Here is a 19,419-nt window from a genome sequence, read left to right as displayed (position 1 = left end):
TCGTTTTTTCCTTATTCTTCTTCTCCTTCTTCTTAAAACATTCAATTTCGAGCACCTGACGACACACATTGCCCGATGCGGAGGTTGAATGTGGATCAGGGCATCGGTATATGCTTTATCCATGCTTATTTCCTCCCCGAAGAATGCTCGAGGCACTTGTTAGCCTGAAGTGAACTGCTAAAACGAGGTGGGGAACTGGTTGACCGTAGGAACTTGCTTGAGGAATACACATCTTCAAGTTCTTAGTTCACTGCAACTATCGCCACATGATCTGAGCAGAAATGGATATGCGACATTAGTTTCGAACATGATTTGTGACGGCGTTAAATTAAATTGTAATAAATATCACGTCGATGACAATGGGATAGTGCAAGTTTTTTCGGTTATACGAATTCTATGTAATTAATCTACAATTGTGACAATCAATGAAACCGTTCTAAATTGTAGTACCAAACCACGAGTAAATAAATTGCTAAACAGTGGACTGTTGTTTCGTATTGAATTCAAAACAAGTGTTGAAAATGTTCCGAATTTTGAGGATAATTTTTATAATGCTCGGCCCGATATTACAAAAGGAAATTATGATTCGTGCGCAATTTTCGAGCACCGAATCCAGTGCCGAGTATCTTTTTAATGTGATGAATCAGCTACAGGAACACAATAGACCATCGCCTGTAAGCGCGGATAGAACAACTGGTCCTGGAAATGATTTCAATTACTTTAATAACGATGGGCTGCAATCGAACTCTAACAATCAGCAATTTCCAAAGGAGATTCTGCAAACGGAGAAGCCGGCCGTTTATGACTATCATCGATACACCCATGATCAGAAAAAAAAAGTTCTTCCCGATCTTTCAGTCATAATGAACGATGATCAACAATTTGCTGAATCTGTTACACCTTATTACCAGGTTTGATAATCTGTAGTGTGGTTTACATTAGTTTCAAGTTTGGGGAAAAATGAATAAAATAAACATACTGGCTGCTAGAATTATTAACGTTTTCGTACGAGACTGAAGTTATTAACATTATCGTAACGACACATTGAGGGAAAAAACACTAATTTCTTATTTTTACAATGAGTTTGAAGGAACAAAGATTTCAAAACATGAGTGCGTTTTGTTTTATTACGGTTTACTGAATTTCAAACAAATCCAAAATCACGAAGTAACGGTTTTTCCTCAGCATGAATCGTTACGATAACGTTACCAACTTCAACATGGTGTTTTCACGAGAAAAATAAAACTATGAGCAAATTTTTTAATTAAAGACTTCCGATATTTCGTGATGAAAATTTTTTTATAGCTTTTTCCAATGTACAAATAGCCTTAAAACGTGTATAAAAGTGTACAAAAAATATAAAAGGTATTCTTTTTGCTTAGTCATGATATACATTCTTGTCATAGTAATTCACCATCTTATTTATCGCTATATCTATTCATTTTTTTTTTTTTTTTTTTTTTACGATCACAAACAATTTTCTACCTGCTTATTTTTTTATCTCACTCAGGTTCCGGCTCCTCAAACAATTTTGAAACCCGTTCAAATTGTCAAAGAACCCGCCCCGCTTGGCTTGACACGCAAAGATCTCGCAATACTCTACAGTAAGGCATTACAGCAGGGTTCTCCACTGAGTTTATCATTGGTAAAAAATTCATTTCCTCATGGGCAGGTGCCTCAGATTATTGGAAATCAACTTAGGCTAAATTCTGGCCCACCTGGATATTACTACTATTTTTATCCACTGAAAAGTTTTATGAATGAGCTACAAGTCAATCATGCGTACAATGAAATTGTGAGTTATAATATTGACTAGTTTTATCTGTGTGCGTAATGTGCTTTGAATCTATACATGCTGATTTACAGTATAAATAATAAAGTAATTTTTAGCAACACAATATTAAACCGCAACATGCAGACTTAACTGCAGCATCGTCGGAAAAACAAGTCGCAAATCCACTGTTCATGGCCATCAGTGGATTCATAGGAATGGCGTTGATATTCATGGCATCTGTGCTGTTTTTACCAAAAATCGAAAATTTCGCCTCAAGGAATTCTTCGAATGAATATTTTCAACTTAGTAAAGTTGCTTGGGATGCGATCGAAGGTCGCGATTGTTCGGAACGATTCGCTTGCGAATTGAACAAACTTGTGGTAAACTATAAGTTCTCAAAAAGAACTCGAAGGTGAGTCTGAATCGAAATATTTTATATCAATTTAATGATGTATGTAGTAAGCATTATGATCCATCGAATTAAAAATGATTTTTTACAAAATTTTAGGTTCTTAGAAAATGTAGTACCAAACAACCTCAGAAGACAAATGATCAGACTCCGAAAATCTACGAAAAACCGCCCAGAGTGTAGATTAATAACGTGTAAGTGTGATTAACCTCAGTTTCTCTAGCCAAAAACTTCATCTAGAAATTGAGTTTCTATCTGGTATACCGAATTAGTTCAATAATATTTATTGCAATAATTTATAAATTATTTATATATTTATTTGTTTACTTATTATAGAAAAATCTTATTTTTAAAATAAGAATGAAAGAGTAATGTGAGGTGAAATTGAAACGGTATGCGAAAAGTTAAACGCATGTGTTGAAACTCACTCGTTTGAAATACCTACCTACGTCACTATTGCGGCATGTATAAGTTTTCACGATTTATTTTTTGGTGCATTTAAATATTTAGAAAACATATAAACAGTACCAATTCGAAATGTATATAATGTAATATAAATTATTTTCTTAATGTTTTCGATTTTCAAAACCGAGTCTTGCCAACTTTCTACAAATCTCAGATTCCGCCCTTTTAGTATTTTTACGTAAATGTACAATTTCATATCAGGCACAATTATAAGGCTGCGTGTGTGATATAACATACAATAAAAGCAAGGAACATTAAATTAGATATTCCTGTCTCCAGTTGTTCCGTGTCCAGAGGTAGCCGTGTTGATTTCAAATTATGTAGAAATCTGAATTGTAAATTCATGAATGAATCATTGATATGCTCGTGCCGATAATTCAGGCATCTTTGAGACGCCTGTTGCTCCTTAAGCTCTCCAACTTCAGTTCTTCCAATTCTCGTGACTCTTGCTGTCGTCGTATCGCCAGTCTTCTTGAAAAGCCTGTAATACCAATGTCCGTAAATAATTTCCAACTACTGCAATTTTATTGATTAAGCATAACAAGAAGGCACCAATCGAAAATACTCACGAACAGGTTTTTTCAAATCATGCAAAGATTTCAACTGATATTCGATTCGTTTGAGAGTTTTGGAATTTTCCAATTGTTCGTCTCTGTACAGAAAGGAAGTAAAAATCAAAGTGACTGTGCAAAATGTTAAAACAATCTTGCGAAATATCCAAGTAATGTGGGAGAGTTCAATCTGTAAGTCCAGAATAATTGTTAATTAATTTTAAGCATGATGGACAAATAAAAAACCTTGTAAATAATAAAATTTTCAAAAGTAGTAAAATTTTAATAGATCTCATCATGTCTATATCACGACGATCACATATCCGAAGATACCTTGGCATTACCTTGGCATCATCCGAATTCCCTTTGTTGTAATATTGTACTAACAATCGTTCCACAACTACATTCAAGCTCAGTGCAACAAACACGGTAATCCTGGCATCGGCTGTTCTTTTAGAAGATGTAAATAACCCGCATAATATACAGCCAACCGTGTAAAATATTATAGACTGAAACCACGAAACTTCGCCGACAATCCAATTTTGAAAAACATGTACGTGAGAGAATATTTGATGCAGGAGTTCTCTCTGTTCACTTGCATTTTCTCTGGAAGAAATTTTAAGACTTGAGAATTAAAAGAAAATAAACACATAACTCGTCTTTATCAATAACTAATTTTAGTCAATTTTAGATTGTACAAAAAGTAAAATTAACCAATCGTAAGCTTACTTGAAATCCGATACCATGTTGGTAACAGTTTCAGCTGATGACTTTATAACTGTGCCTAATTGTTGTCCGTGATGCAGAAGTTCATTTTGCAGCATCAGTCCTTCTCTTTGACTCTCCAGCATGGCGCTTTGCATAGCTGAAGCTTCAAGTAGTTGTTGATTCATGCGAGACGAGGCACGATACAACCTGTACGATAATTTCAAATCAACTGATTAAGGTCGTTAACGGTAAAGCTCACCTCAAACTGACTGCTCATACTCACTGCTTTATGGTTTGGTCAGTTTCAGATTGCCACACCTCTTGATTCAAGAAGTAGCAAATGTTTGTCGCCTGGGTAAAGAATGCGTTGTAAGCACCAAAAGCACGGTCAGACATATCGTGTATGCATTTTCTGTATAGAAGAAAAAATGGGATTATTTTTTATCGTAAATCAACATCTAATAATAAAATTGTGGTAATATTAACACGACAAGAGTTTTCTCATGAAAATATTGTGGAGTAGAAGAAAGCATTGCTTATGATTGACCGTCGTCCAGCCTCTTCATCGTTGAGAAAGCAGTCATAAGTGATATGGCCGGAGTCTTCGAGAAAACAATTAGTCAATTGCAATGCAAGCAGAGAATGTTCTCTGTCATTTAAATTGTCGCAGCTAGCTTTAATGTCCTTAAGCGCATCGTGCCAGCATTTACCATGTTGTGGTAAAGTTGATTTAGCTGAAAACAGTAAAGAAAATTCACAAGTTATTTAGATTCGCGAGTAAACAGAAGAGAATTCTAATCAAAGGATTCCTTACAAAATAACTCATCACCTTTTATTAGAAGATATTCTTTTTCGCCAATCTCTTTCAATGCCAGGCCAGCATCGTACGCGATGCTTCGTGAGGTGACATAAAATAGAAGCATCATTTCCAAGATCATTCTGAAATTTGAAAGAGTATTAGGAATGTTGATGGCGCGAAAGTGGCTTCGATACATGCAATATAAAGGAGTTGAACGAAAGCGGGAAGAGTAAAATAGAAAAGTCAAAAAGCAAATAATGAATGAAATATAAATTACGATACGATTGTAGGTTATGTTCTGTTATTTAATCTGGTATCGTTGCAAAGTAACTCTTGGCGTAGTGCATTGTTTAAAATCAACTAGAAAAATTCATTGTTACTATCAAAATAATGATTCGATTGCTTTTAGCTACCACAGTAGACGTAAACAAACCAGTTTATGTCTGTCAACCATTACAGAAAATGAGTTTTAATGTAAAACAATTACCTGATTAACCGAGAGATTCGTAGGAAATTTTATCGAGGGTATTCAACTTGCAAAAATCATGCATTCCAGCACAAAACTAACTCCGGAAATCATTTTAGCCACAAAATGATAGCCGTTAAGAAATGCGAGAAACGTTCGTTGCAATCGAACGCTGTGATTCAAATATACTTGCGCTCGATTCTGATTGGTCAAGGCCTGTGGTTAGTTCCACGCTAAGGCCGTGTTCGAAAATTGACTGACAGTACTGTCAGCAATCTTTTATCTCTTTTGCGCTTCCAAGTTCGTGAATAGCTCTGACTCTGTCATAGGAAATTTTGAGTACTGTCAGTCAATTTACGAACATGGCCTAAATAATTTATGTACACGACTAGTAGCGCCATCACAACATCGCCGGTGAACAAACAAAACGTTTCAAACATTATTCTGGATCGCGCGTCGTTTTGGAACAGTCTAATTCGAAATTAATAATCTCACTACAAGCGATCGCATGATTTCCTCCAGATTTGCGCATCTGCAATTTGAAGCTTATTTCAAATCGGTAAAAGTTACTCGGAGATGATAAAAGCTTGATTTACAGACGTAAGGAAAATTATGAAATGCATCAACTTTCAAAACCGTTGAACGAAAAATTTCAAAAATGGAACAGAAAAACAGAATGATTGTGAACGTATCGAGCTGTTCTTGTTCAAGATAGTATCGATATTGCGTGTCGTATCATGTATTCAGATGGTATCGCTAAACCCAATTCGCATGCCTCGATTTACCTCTAATAAGAAATAATCCAGGAACCGCTAAAGTCGTAAAAATGTTTCGGATTAGTAATCGCGTTTGGCACTCAGTCCTTGAGTGTTTCCGGAAAATGAAAAATTTGTCATCGATAGAACGAGAAGTAGAAACGTTATCCGGATTAGCGTAATATAATTGTTTATAAAAGCCTAACAAGACTCATCGAGCGGATTTATCAATGATACGTATACACTCTGGATGGATTCAGCTGTATCTATCCGATAAGTGGATAATCGCTTTTACCTTGACTAAGTAATAACGCGCGAAGTAAAAACTAAAAATAATCGATATCTGAAGGTTGAGCGGCGTGATCAATCGTTGACGTAAAAGCGACAAAAATTTATTCTTAAATTTATTTTCAGATACGAAACTGATTCGCCTTATGCTATACGATCATATACGATACTTGATAGAAAAGTCATGTCTCGAATCGGTCACCCTGTATACACCTACGTATGTTTACATAAAAGGAAGAAGAAGAAGAAAGAACACGATCACTTCAAAATAGAATGGGGACAAAGAAGGAAATTGCAGATCGTGGTTAAGATGCGAGGGAGTTCCACTGGATGAAGAGTAGTATAGTACAATGACTTCGTCTCTCGTATCCTTCGCCGTTCGACAATGCTTTATTCGTCCCAAAACATTCGATCAACCCTGTATAAAAATGAAGCGATGATACCGTACAAATACAAAATGTATAGATTAATGTGTTGTATTGGTATAAGCTCTGAAAGAGTACGTTGAATCCAGCTAGCGAACGAATTGAATTGAATTCCGAACTGTTGTTACCCGACAATTATCATTTCTATCACAGTGTAATTACCGATGCAAACATGTTATGAGCTCGAAGTTAATTACGAACGCAAATTAAATCGTTCGTCTTTCATTCGAACAAACAATCAATCAATTGTTTCGAATTCAATTGAACCCAATTGCGGCTCTCGTTTCGAATTGTTATCCTCCCCGGGGTTACGGTGAACGTACAAGTACAGGCATTGTAAGCACCTATCGAGTAATTCTGAAAGATAGCTACCGTGCGCACTCTGGAGTTCCCACCCTGAGACTCCGAGTCTCTGGCAAAAGGCCAATTAACTTGCCATTGAATTTCTACCTCTCGAAATAAATTGTTAGCGATGCACTGCAGGGAGAATGAAGGAGGGTGGGAGAAGGTCTCTGTAGACCGTGAAGAGTAAATACGATTAAACAAGACCACTGCCACTAATTACCCGATCGGTTTACCAATCCCTTTATAAGATCGTTCATCCCATTCTCTTTGATCGTTCTGTCGCGACAATTGCAAATTATTTAGTCGAATAAATCGCCAGTCTCACCCTGCCGAAGAACCGTTAAATCAGGATTGATGACCAAATTTTTTCAATAAAAAACTTGTTTTCGTGTCGATAATTGATTTCGTATTTGGAAAAATATCTCTTTGTGCTTCATTCGTGTTTCGTTCGAAGAAAATTTATCATCTCGTTCTCCTTTTTCCCCGCATCGTCGCAAGTTTCTGTACAAAAAGTACATAGTCGCTCGATTCTTCTGACTGATTATAAAAAATCTCGACCTTGGACCCAAAACGGTAGTTGCAAAGAGGTCTTCAACCAGTTACTGAAGCATATTTTTTTAATTGATCTATCCGCACAAGCCGAGCCGACAGATTAACGGTTATAATTTGAGATGACACTGTCCTGCACGCCTGGCCTGTTTGACGTCACTCGCGGAAGTGGGTAAAAATAACACCGCAACCCAGAAAAGCATTCAATGTCAGAAGCCCGAGGTAACGCTGTAATCCAGCTGGATGATTTTACATTCAATGGAAATAATTTATCCATCACCTCGACCGAAGATTCAATGCCACAATGATATCGATCGTACTGCCCAGTGTCAACTCCAACAAGTTTATTGAAATTGTTCATATTTTACATAGCTTGTGTTATGTTCGAATTTGGTCTGCAGATTCTATAATCATATGGCAATGATGTTGCAATATCATTAACGCGAATAAAATCAATGGAGATTTTTTTTAAATTTTCCTCTACTCCTAACTCTTTATTAAAATAGTAGGACCGATTCTTCCTTGCCGTTCACTTTTCCGAGCTGATTAGGTTTAAAATCGACAAATAACCATCGTCAGTGGTTCGATTGTTCGAAAGTGCGACGGTAGCGTGAAAGTACGATATAGCCGAAGTCTGTGAATCATTAAACGGCTATTATTGGCGATCAAAATCGGTGAATCTTGTACCATTTTTAAAGCGACCTGCACTATTGGGATTTTCACTTTGTAATGCGTCATCTGGTGAAAAAAAATCAAACTAATGCAATCAGGCTGACAGCTGACCGTTGACCGTGTCTTTTTTGCGTGTGGATGGTAGAACATGTCTATTATTGATTACGTTTCATTAATTTATGTAACACGAGTAAATTTAAACCTCAAGAATTACGATTTGCCTCCATTAAAATCAAAAACTTTGGTTATGCGGTGATAAAATGGCGCCGAAAACCAGGTTTTCGGCGCCTCGTGACGTCACGAGGACATGTTCCAATGGTTCGGGGATTCCCATCGTCGTCGGGGGCATGGCAGGTGTCTAAAAATGAAAACTGGCCAATTAAATGCTTCATGTTCGCTCCTGCGCCATCTGGCACTAAAAGAACGCAAGATGACGATCGGTTTAATGATAAAGTGTGCGTGTATATACATAACCTACCACTCTTCCTTTGGCTTCGATTTCTTGGCCGGTTCCCAACGGTCCTGTCTTCCGCTCGTTTTTAGCATGATTTATAATCATCGACTACCACCGTCATACTTCCATTCCTACATACATGTCCAATAAGTCAACAGTGTAAACTACACAAATCTAAGCAAGTACTAGTTCCCAACAATTAACGTCTCCTAATTTTGAATTATAACGTATACAACGGATTATAATTCTTAGTTGAGAAAAAAAAAAGAAAATTACATAAAATTTCATATTCCCATGTACGCATGTTCGAAGACAAATGTAGAAAAGACGGCTTGCTGTAACCGTATAAGGTTATGCAGGTCACTCGAGTTCCTTGTAGGAGAAAAAAAAAAGACTAAGAAAAACGAAAAAAAAAAAAGAGAGCCAGACACGAAGACGAAGAAACTGTTTTAAGCAGCGTTTATTCAAGTTTATTCCTTATATTCACCTGCGCGTCTGGACAGACATTTTATATATTTATATTGTTTTCCCCTTTCATCTTCTCATATCTCAAAAAAATGAAAAATATATAAATTTGACAATATTATAAAATTCGCAATGAAATTTAATTTCACATTTCGTATTTAAATTTAACAATTTTCATTGAACCTCATCGTTTTACTTCACACTCTCTTCTTTGTAAGTACACGAGTTATAATAATAATAATAATAATAATAATAATAATAATCTCCGTAGTATTGAAATCATTTTGAAATTGCGTTTACGATATTCGAATATAAAGGATATTGCGCAATGTACGAAGAATTTAGAGAATTAAAAGAGAAAAAAGGAAGAAAAACTAACATAACATATGCAGGACGTACTAAAATATCATGCGAATTCGTTAAATTATATATATATATATATATATATATATATATATATATATATATATATATATATATATATATATATATATATATATATGTATGTATGTAAATACTTATACACATATATTTAATATATTGTTATGTACGAGTAAAGAGATCAAACATCTTAGCATTGTCGCTTAAACAATATTATATAAATGTAATTTTAGATACTTATTAAATAAATTATATGTGCAAAATATATAATGTGTATAATAATATAGAGCATATAGTGTATTCCGTTGTAAAATTATACGTACACAATATAATATAGGATAAGTATATATCTATACTGTGAAGAACGCCACTGCACCCAACGATCATATCGAATCGATTTTTTTTTTCTTTTCAATTATGATTATCCATTTTTGAAGTAAATGCTAATCGTTGTTTTTCTCTTCAATTTCTTTTCTGAATTTTAGAAAATCGTACTCTTCAAACATGCGCGCTAAAATAAAATCCAAATTTTCTATAAAATCCGCTCAATTTCCCGTCGAATCGGTGCATAATAATAATAATAATAATAATTAGAATAACAATAATAATAACAACAATGTTTCAATTCACTCTATTATTCATTTATTTAGTCAACTGTTTATGTTTTTGTTCCTACATTTAGGATACGGTTTCGTTCATCGACCGAATACCGTAATGTATTACTTAAGCTCATCAAATTTTCACATCCTGTAACATTTACATACCTACGATAATTATCTCCCTGAATTTACGTATATTTTCAGGAGTCAAGAATCGGGGAAAATAAAATTAAAACAAAAATTTAGAACAAACAACTAAATTTCTGAGCATTGAAAACGAATTAAGATGAAAAGAGAAACATCCATCTATCTCGCTGGGTCGCGGTGGCAATTTATTACGTAATAAAATATGGATAAAAACTTAAAATAAATAAAAAAAAAAAAAAATATCTGATTTACCTACAAAATTGATCTTAAAAATAGGAAAAATCTGTTCGGTCCGTATTTCTTTTTTTTTTTTTTTTTTTTTTTTTTTTAACAACACATATAAGTGACATTATTGAAATACCTCGTGAAAAATGATGAGCGATATAAACAGAAAGTGAGTGAGTTTTAAAAGCTTGTGAATCGTTTGGGTAAAATATACGTATAGCTTATTTTGAACTTATGTATAATAATACGCGGGTAAAAATCATTCGACCAGGCGATGAAATTGCAAAGTTTTGAGCCATTTCGTTGTAGCTTTGGGAAACGAGCGGATTAACGAAGAAACAGTTGAAAAGTAAATATTTGAACAAAATAAATATGATGAGTAATTCTAACCCGTTGTCATTGAAATATAATATACTGTACGTAATACGCATGTTATACACGTGCGGTGAGTAAACGTAATTTTGTCACGTGCTTCACTATTTCTTGAGCTCCACACGTTTGCATTCACATTATACGCGATAAGAAACAAAAAGTAGAGTGCAACGTAAAATAAAACGAGTATAATATTGTTACAAAGCGGAAAATTAAGAGAGGAAAAGGATTTATTTTGTGACGAAGCTCTCCTTTTAAATTCTAAAACAAGTCTGTTTTTACAATAATGTTGGTTGACGCAGCAACCTTATTCTTTTGAAAGACATAAGAGGTTTATAAACGTTTTTTATCTATGATGACTACTGATCATTAAAAAGGTGACAAAACAATTGTAACAATATATATAATAAACATATATATACGTCGTTTATAATTGTTTTTGGCGAATTATGATCACGTTATTGTAGTTACGTACGAGGGAATTCAAAAAAAAAAAAAAACAATATTACAGAATAGGAATAAAACGAAAAAATTTTAAAATTAATGAGTATAATAATTATGATATTAAAATTAAAATTAAAATTAATAATAATAATAATAATAATGATAGCATAAGCTATAGTAATAAAGAATAGTAGTAATACATTTTAAAGGACACGAACTGTGCAGAATTAACGAGAGGCAGTCTTTCGCGGAGATTATTTAATCGTTGCTTCGCACCTTTAGCAATGTCCGAAATTTAGTAAACCATGATAAGGAAACAAACAAAACAAGAAAAAAAGAGAAAAAAAAAAAGCATACTCTTATTTTGAAAAGGCAATTCCTTCCATCCCATTCTAATTTTTTCCCCGATGTTTCGTTACGGTAACGTTACTAACTTCAGCCTCATGAGGTATTCACACGTATGGTTAGAAAACAAGAGAACTAGAGGAAGAAAAAAAATATTTAAAAAAGTCAGAAAATTATTATCCTAAAATGCACTGCTTGGTTGTTTTTTTTGTTTTCGACTTCTTTCTTTTATTCAATTTTTTTTCAACTTTAGTTTCTTTCTTATTCATTTTTTCCATGTGAAATGATGCTTTGCTTTATATGTATATATGTATACGTATTTGTATATAATAATAAAATACATACATATATATAAGTATTCAGCTTAGAACGTTTATAACACAATTTGCGGTGTTATAAGCGTAAATCGATTAATTTAAATAAATACATCGAGACATGATCGTGACTAAACAGCAATATATATATATATATATATATATATATATATAAATGTATATATGTATAATATACTATTATGATCTATAAATTTTTTTCCTTCTTTTTCTTGTCTATAAATTGTAATTATCATTATTTCACTAATGTTTACCTCAATTACTATTACAATAATTACTTATCGTTTAATCCGATATTAGTTAACTATTATTATTATTGTGGTTGTCGTTCTTATCATTATTATCATTATTATCTGGCATTCAATTCGCATTCTTCTTTTTCATATCACCTTATTATTTAATTAAACGTTTTTTTTTTTTTTGTTTTTTTTTCTCCTCCATTTCATAATCTTTTTCAGGCTACGCTACACAACGCGTCGTATACATATAATAGCAGCTTGACAACGCGTTTAATATTTATTCATTGTTATACGTGTACAAAGTATTTCAATTGCTACGCGTATTTTTAAGTAATTATTTTATATTTTACGTTAAGTAATACATGTATGTATATACATACAGATAATCATCAGCGTCATCATTATCAGTAGACACAGGGTGATTCAGAAATTTATTCGTCACGTTTGATCCATAGTCGAATCAAAAAATTGGATCGAATAGATTGCCCCCCCTTTTTTTTTTCTTTTTTTGTCAAACTTGTTTTAAATAGTTTCGTTTTCAACTCATGTCCATTATTTTGCTAACTAAAAATTATTACAGCGACGGTGTGCGAAAAATTCGCTTGCTTTTTTTTTTGACTTTTTTTTTTTTTTTTTTTATCGAGATTCGGAAGAGAAGAAATCGTCTTCTCTCGGCAGTTTTCACTTTGCGTTGTTGGGAAGATGAGAGGAACAAAGAGAAAAAAAAAAAAAAAAAAAAATTCAACATTTACGATCCTCGCAGCGTCGTTATTATTATATAAGTATAAAATTTTATACATTATGCTTGACGAATAAACTGTGAAATACCCTGCGTTTAATTTGAATATATATGGTATATATCCATACTTTATATTATTACGAAATATATCATACAAACGTTTACTATACATATGCAATAATATTATACTAGAAATGTAATACAGTCTCACATCAGTTCAATTGTTTCTTGTATATTATATAATTATTTATATTATCAGTTGTTGTTATTCTTGTTGTTCTTGTTGCTGTTGCTGTTATTAATGTTGACGTTACCTTTTTAGTGATTAATTTTTCTCGTATAATAGGTATATTAATATGTATGACAGGGTACATGTGTTGTGTTGCATAAGAAAATACACTTGATTCCGATGATAAAATTAAAAAAATGTTACAGCATCGATTCGTTCCTTTCCTGTTGCGTGCTACTTTTCTCTCTTTTGTTTTTTATAAGTTTATGTTTTTCATATTCCTCGGTTACGGTATTCCATTTTTTTGTATTCGTACTATATATATGTATATATATATATATATATATATAATATATTCGTAATTCAACGGGTAGAAATGTATATAAAAAAGTTGCCGCGGAGAAATTTAATGACTATATTATGTACGTACGACATTTATATAATAATGTAGTATCGTTATTATTTTTGTTATTATTATTATCATCATTAAAATTTATACCCCGCAATTATCTCAAGTTGTTGCGCCAATATAATATTATCCGCATAGGTACGGCGGTATATTTATACAATATACATGTGTATGTATGTATGTATATTTATAACGCTTACTTAATGTTATAGGACCTATCAAATCTCTTTCGTAAGCATATGCATATGTCAATATGTGTAGGTAGTTGAACTGGTTTAAGAATTTATGCCGTTTCTGTTTCAATTTCCGATTTCATTTCGTTTCTTTTCTTTGTTTTTTTCACCACCCTTTCCTTTTTCCGCGATGATAAGAGAAAAGTAACATAAATAAATAATTACGAAAAATAAAAATTTCTTGCCACTGTAGCATTTAGGCGACATACCATATATACATATACAGAGTGAATTTCTAACTACTGCATGGTCCGTCGTCTGCTAAAATTTAATGCGCATCCGCTAAAATCCGAGAGCAAGTGTTTGTCAGTTCGACGAACTGTCTCGAAACTCAAAAATTTTTTATTGTCGTGAATTCACTGCAACTGCCACTAAGAACTATCAAATTATTTGAGGTTAGATACATAGCGGTGAACTACCGCTTAGTTAGAAAATTTACGACGGTTTATCGCCCTGCCAAACAACTGCTCTCGAATTGTAGCGCGTGCGCATCGAAGCGTAGCAGACGACAGACCATGCAGTTATTAGGAATTCACTTTTAATTGGGAACTCTAGCACTCGGATACGCTATCTGGTGGCGATATTCAACATTTGAGCGAGTAGGTCGAATCGCATCAGCTGATTTGGACTCTTCTTTTTTTTTGTGTTTGCTAATTTATGAATTTCTTGTAATGAAAGTTACGTATTATATTTTAAAATTACAAAAACAAAATGTATTTTAATAAAAATACACTTGTCTGCATTTGTTTACGTACAGCGTGACCACTCACTCTAGTGCATATTTTCACCGCTAGGTGCAATTTCTTGAGCCAATCCTCTGCCAGAGATCCTAATATACGTACACAGTGAGTATCTAACGACCGAATGGTCCAACGCGCATGCCCTAAAATTCTGCCGCAAAAGCAGTTCTTTTGTCAGATTGACCAACCGTCATAAGTTCAGAAGAAAAATCACCGCGATGTATGTAACCTGAAAGGTTTTGACAGATCGCGATGGCAGTTGTCAATGTTGTTCAATTACTGCAAAAATATAGCCGACACCTATAATGGATAAAACATTTTGGCCGTCCCAACTGTTTTTGAAGATCGAATGGGCAGTTTGCGAATGTTTTTATTCGTAAGAATTATTATTCGACGAGTGACCGAAGTGGAGCACAACCGCCACTGACAACTGTCAACATTTTTTAGGTTACATACATCGCAGCGATCTGTCATCTGAAATTATGACGGTTGGTCAACCTGACAGAAGAACTGCTTTTGCTCTAGAATTTTAGCGCATGGGCTTCGGACGATTTGATTGTAAGCTACTCATATATACATATATATGTAACACACAACACCGTATAATTAATTTAAACTGAAAGTTTTTGTTCACGAGTAATTCTTGCCTCTTTATTTTCCATCTTCGAACATTTTCTTCTTTTTTGTCACGAGCTCTACACATATCGTATATAATATATTATTTTACAAAAGTAAGGGTGTATAAATGTGTCCATGTTTGTATATCGTATATAACAATAATATTGAAAATGTGTTCAACTTTTCTGTTGAATACGAGGGTCGGTATAACACTTATACTTATACATACCACCGGATTGGAGTAAACATGTGTTACATAACATGATCCTCAAGTATCGATCTGCGGGGTGAGAGAAGAGTGAAATGGAGAGAAAAACGGGGAGAGAAGAGAGATAAAAAGAGAATAAATTTATGGTTACGAGTGTAATAAAAATTGAAATTTCTCTACCATCGTCTTTCAACCGTATTCACGTGTATACGTTATACCGTAAGAAAGCACGAGAGCATTAATTCCGTAATTTAGAATAAGTAAGAAAACACACGGAAACACAAGCACAACGAATTAATATGCATGTATTCATGAGACTAACGTTCCGCTTCCCGTTTGACTCGAATTTTTTTTTCTAAGATATTTTTTATTAGACAGAGAGATTAACTTCGATATACGACAGCGGTGGAGAAAAACCTTTTCTACAACTTTTCGAATCGTTAACCATCGGCGAAAAACGTTCGATTGGTTTTACTTCGCCATTTTTAATCTGCCACTTTCAATTGTTTTTCTTTTTTCTTCCTGAAAGCAAGTCTGCAGTCGGACATATCGCACCAAAGACTCTGAGGTTGGTTAGACTGCGTTCCAATTCTATGCTAAAATTTAGTTATGAACGTTATTTAAGACTTGTAGAAGAGGGGGAAAAAAACAAAAATGTAAATAACCATGAATCACCGCTTAATTACTCGCTAGCGAAATAATGTCAGTGCCCGGAGTGACGCAATTACATTAAAAAATGATGTAAAAATTACGTGTACCATAACTTAAACTTTCAATTTCGAGATTTGACATATTTTGAAAACTTTAAGAAAAATATATATATATATATATATATATATTTCGAAATTCTTATTACTTTTATCACATTGAGTTAGATTTTTATTTTTACTATATAAGAAAAGTATTGGTTTCGGTCAAAAATAATTTTTCCTAATTTCAACGAAGTTTTACGAACCTCTAGAACCCGAAAAACATGTTTTTAGAAAAATGTCGCCGCGGATGTCGGTACGTCCGAAAAACTCTTGGCGACGATCTCGGAAACGGAGCGCCGAAAAAACTTGAAACTTACAAGATTTTACAACCAAATGGTGGGCATGAAAAATTGCCATGTCCCGTTTAATTTGAACTTTCGGTTCTACCGGAAGTAAATCGTTTTTCAATGTTTTACCGACAAATCTATACTTTTTTCTCATTATTATTGTCTCTAAATTGTCATAAGAAATAAAAATAAGGCTTACGTTAAACCAATATCACAATATCATATGCGCACGAAAGATCTTTGTCAATTGATTGAACTTAATTCATGCAACTGCTGGCCAATTTCAAAAAAATGCCAAGAGCTCATAAGGGAGCAGTCTCGAAACAAAGAGAGTGACAAATCAAAAACTAGCACCAAGCTACAGACTCAATACGGAGATGATGAATAAAAAAAGAATGTTTAAAAAAACTCAACTTTTTACCATATACAAACAAAAGATGAAACTAAAAATTTGTCGACTATATATTTAGAATAAAAATTCATACTATATGTGTATATAGGTTATAACGTATGCATAAATAAAGTAAAAAACGTAAACTATATTTCGTCCAATAGTTCACGTATAATTTGTATATAATACGATACGCGCGTGTGGGTGTGTGTGTGTGTAGATATTTCATGCTCAGAATTATCGTATTTTTTTTTTTCTATTTGTTTAAGGTCTGTAAAAACCTATATTTTTCTCTTTCTTTTTAATCGCTTAAATTTTCCGCGACAAAAGTATTCGAACTGGAAAACACCCCGCCGTGTTGCGAATCTCTCGGTTCGTTATACGTGCTTATACGTACATTGTGTAATACAAAAGCGTAAAAACTCGACCGAATGCAAATATATCACGCAAATATTCTAGATATATCTATTACAATATAAATACGTCTACAATTGCTAATCCTATTATATATCACTTATACGAAACGACACATACATACATACATATATATATATATATATATATATATATGTATATACCGTGTCCATGAAGAAAGTGCGCACCTTATGCGCGTGCGTCAAGTCGTTCGAATTTTATTGGCTGACAGTTAGCGCCTGATTGTGAGTCAGCAGCCGACGCAATACCAATCGCGACAGTCAGAAAATGTCCCTAGGAGCCCACCGTTACCTGCGGGCAACTGCTGTCGGTGTTGAATTTTGGTTTCTTTCTTTCGTTTCATGTTTTTCTTTTTCTCTTTTTCCTTCTTTCACTATAATTAAAATTAATACGCTACGACACTTCAAAAAGACATGAATTGAAAACTTGAAATTGCAAAGAATTTCAAAATCGTTTTGTTCGTTTCTCCTGTGGAGATGGGAGATAAAATAAAGAAAAAAAGAGAATCAGCCTCATTTACTAAACACTTCTTTCTCTCGTCGGTCTTTTTACTACCATTTTTACAGTACTTTCAAGACGCAACCGCTGCTAGTCAAACTCTTATTAAACAATTTCCATTCAACTCGTAACGTATATAGCCTACTATCGGATATAAACTATCCACGTAATATATAACAGGTGGGTATGCACCATGTGTGTATATACATATATGCCTGTGTGTGTCTTTAAGTTCCATATCACAAAACAATTACTCTGTTCCGTATATCACGGGGCTCAATTACTAAACATCCTCATCGTCTATACATATAGGTATGTAATAATGACTTCTTCAACTATCTGTGTCAATATATATATATCTACATAATTTTGTTTCATTTTCATTTCTTTCTTTTTTCACTATTGTAGATTTCTGAACGGCTTTGCATCTCAAATATCGCTCACTTTTTTACCTCATACAATTTAACCGCAATCTCAGAATTGTTTTCGGTTCATTGTTTTTTGTTTTTTTGTCTATTTTTTTTTTGTCTTCTTACCGGAAATTAATTTGAGTCTTCACTTCTGTATGAAAAGACGTTATATCTTATTGCATGTAGTCTTGAGGTCAAGTAACCCAGCAACCTGTTTTCAATGGTTATTAACATGTTTCTTTTTCCCGCATCTTTTCTCATGCTACAAATCATTTCAAGTTGATTACTTTTCCAGATTTCTTTTTTTTTTTTACAGCGATTCCGATTGCAAAACGTAATAAAAGCAAGGACGATCGTGTAATTCGAAATTTAAAAATTACACGCACGTTAGAAATTATGTATATACTTATACATATGTAGCAGCCGTTGCGATATCTGATGAAGAATATAACGTTGGATGTGGATACCCAATTCGAGAGATTTTCAACTATAGGAAATTAAAAATTTGACTAAAAGTTTCATCAGTTTAAGATGGTTCAAGTTTCAATACGTCGCTAACGCGACTGTAACAACATCGAGATATTTTCCCCTCAATGTATTACACATTTAAAAATGAAACAATTACAAAGAAGAATAAAAAGTAGGTAAAAGCTTTTCTCGCAATATATCTATCTATCTATCTCTTTCTCTCTTTCTCTCTCTCTCTCTCTCCCTCTCAGATTTCTAAATTCGAACTGTCATGGCGGACTAACGAGCCGGCCCACATGTAACAGTTTATCTATTTGTTCCTCGGACGTCTTCCTAGAGACGTATGTATTGTATCGCGTGTGTGTGTGTGTGTATATATATATATATATATATGCACACGAATAGTTATGTAGGTCAGAAGCTATCAGACGAAACTAGCTCCTTCACCTGTGTCCAAACCATTCAATTATGCCGATTAACAAAGGAAAGAATCATGCGTGATAAAAAATGTACGAGAAATGGGGATCGGTAACAGTGGAATAAGAATAAATGGTTACAGAATCCTGTAAGTAGGTAGTACTTAAAAATCGCGAATTATTATCGTTACAGGTATAATAGTTTGAAAAGGACTAGACTAACTCAATTGCCTTGAAATATTAATCTTACTACCCGCAGCAGTTCATCCTTATTTCATATTCCTATAATTACCCTCCCCCCACCCCCCTCACTCTCTCTCTCTCTCTCTCTCTCTCTATCTCTCTTTCTCCCACCCTCCCTCCCTCTCTTTTTGTCT

General features: G+C 33.7%; 2 protein-coding genes across 4 annotated transcripts; one reads left to right on the top strand and one right to left on the bottom strand.

The window, feature by feature from the left end:
• Positions 1–195: 195 nt before the first annotated feature.
• LOC124219382 (uncharacterized) lies at positions 196–3,734 on the top strand. Its single transcript, XM_046626844.2, has 4 exons — positions 196–911; positions 1,511–1,795; positions 1,891–2,186; positions 2,283–3,734. Exons 1-4 carry the CDS (start codon positions 522–524, stop codon positions 2,389–2,391), a joined length of 1,080 nt encoding a protein of 359 aa, XP_046482800.1. The 5' UTR covers positions 196–521; the 3' UTR covers positions 2,392–3,734.
• On the bottom strand, positions 2,990–5,542 carry LOC124219381 (uncharacterized). Of its 3 annotated transcripts, none has more exons than XM_046626841.2 (8): positions 5,194–5,542; positions 4,737–4,846; positions 4,455–4,641; positions 4,191–4,319; positions 3,929–4,114; positions 3,533–3,805; positions 3,218–3,300; positions 2,990–3,129 (listed from the first exon to the last, which is right to left on the bottom strand). In XM_046626841.2, exons 2-8 carry the CDS (start codon positions 4,843–4,845, stop codon positions 3,026–3,028), a joined length of 1,071 nt encoding a protein of 356 aa, XP_046482797.1. In that variant the 5' UTR covers position 4,846; positions 5,194–5,542; the 3' UTR covers positions 2,990–3,025. The 3 variants fall into 3 exon arrangements, with proteins under 3 accessions (XP_046482797.1, XP_046482796.1, XP_046482799.1); XM_046626840.2 differs by having other exon boundaries at positions 3,218–3,389; positions 3,544–3,805; XM_046626843.2 differs by having other exon boundaries at positions 3,544–3,805.
• Between the last annotated feature and the right edge of the window lie 13,877 nt (positions 5,543–19,419).

The sequence above is a fragment of the Neodiprion pinetum genome, chromosome 5 (genome assembly GCF_021155775.2).
Source record: "Neodiprion pinetum isolate iyNeoPine1 chromosome 5, iyNeoPine1.2, whole genome shotgun sequence".
Lineage (NCBI taxonomy): Eukaryota > Metazoa > Arthropoda > Insecta > Hymenoptera > Diprionidae > Neodiprion > Neodiprion pinetum.
The sequence above is the reverse complement of the archived record's forward strand: the minus strand, read 5'-3'. Positions and strand labels throughout refer to the sequence as shown.

Coding starts and splice junctions, on each gene's coding strand:
- LOC124219382 (XM_046626844.2), top strand. CDS start 522: ATGTTCCGAATTTTGAGGATAATTTTTATAATGCTCGGCCCGATATTA. Junction 1,796..1,890: donor ATCATGCGTACAATGAAATT/GTGAGTTATAAT, acceptor AGTAATTTTTAG/CAACACAATATTAAACCGCA. Junction 2,187..2,282: donor TTCTCAAAAAGAACTCGAAG/GTGAGTCTGAAT, acceptor ACAAAATTTTAG/GTTCTTAGAAAATGTAGTAC.
- LOC124219381 (XM_046626840.2), bottom strand. CDS start 4,845: ATGATCTTGGAAATGATGCTTCTATTTTATGTCACCTCACGAAGCATC. Junction 4,115..4,190: donor ACTGACCAAACCATAAAGCA/GTGAGTATGAGC, acceptor ATTATCGTACAG/GTTGTATCGTGCCTCGTCTC. Junction 3,390..3,543: donor GGAATTCGGATGATGCCAAG/GTAATGCCAAGG, acceptor CTGGACTTACAG/ATTGAACTCTCCCACATTAC.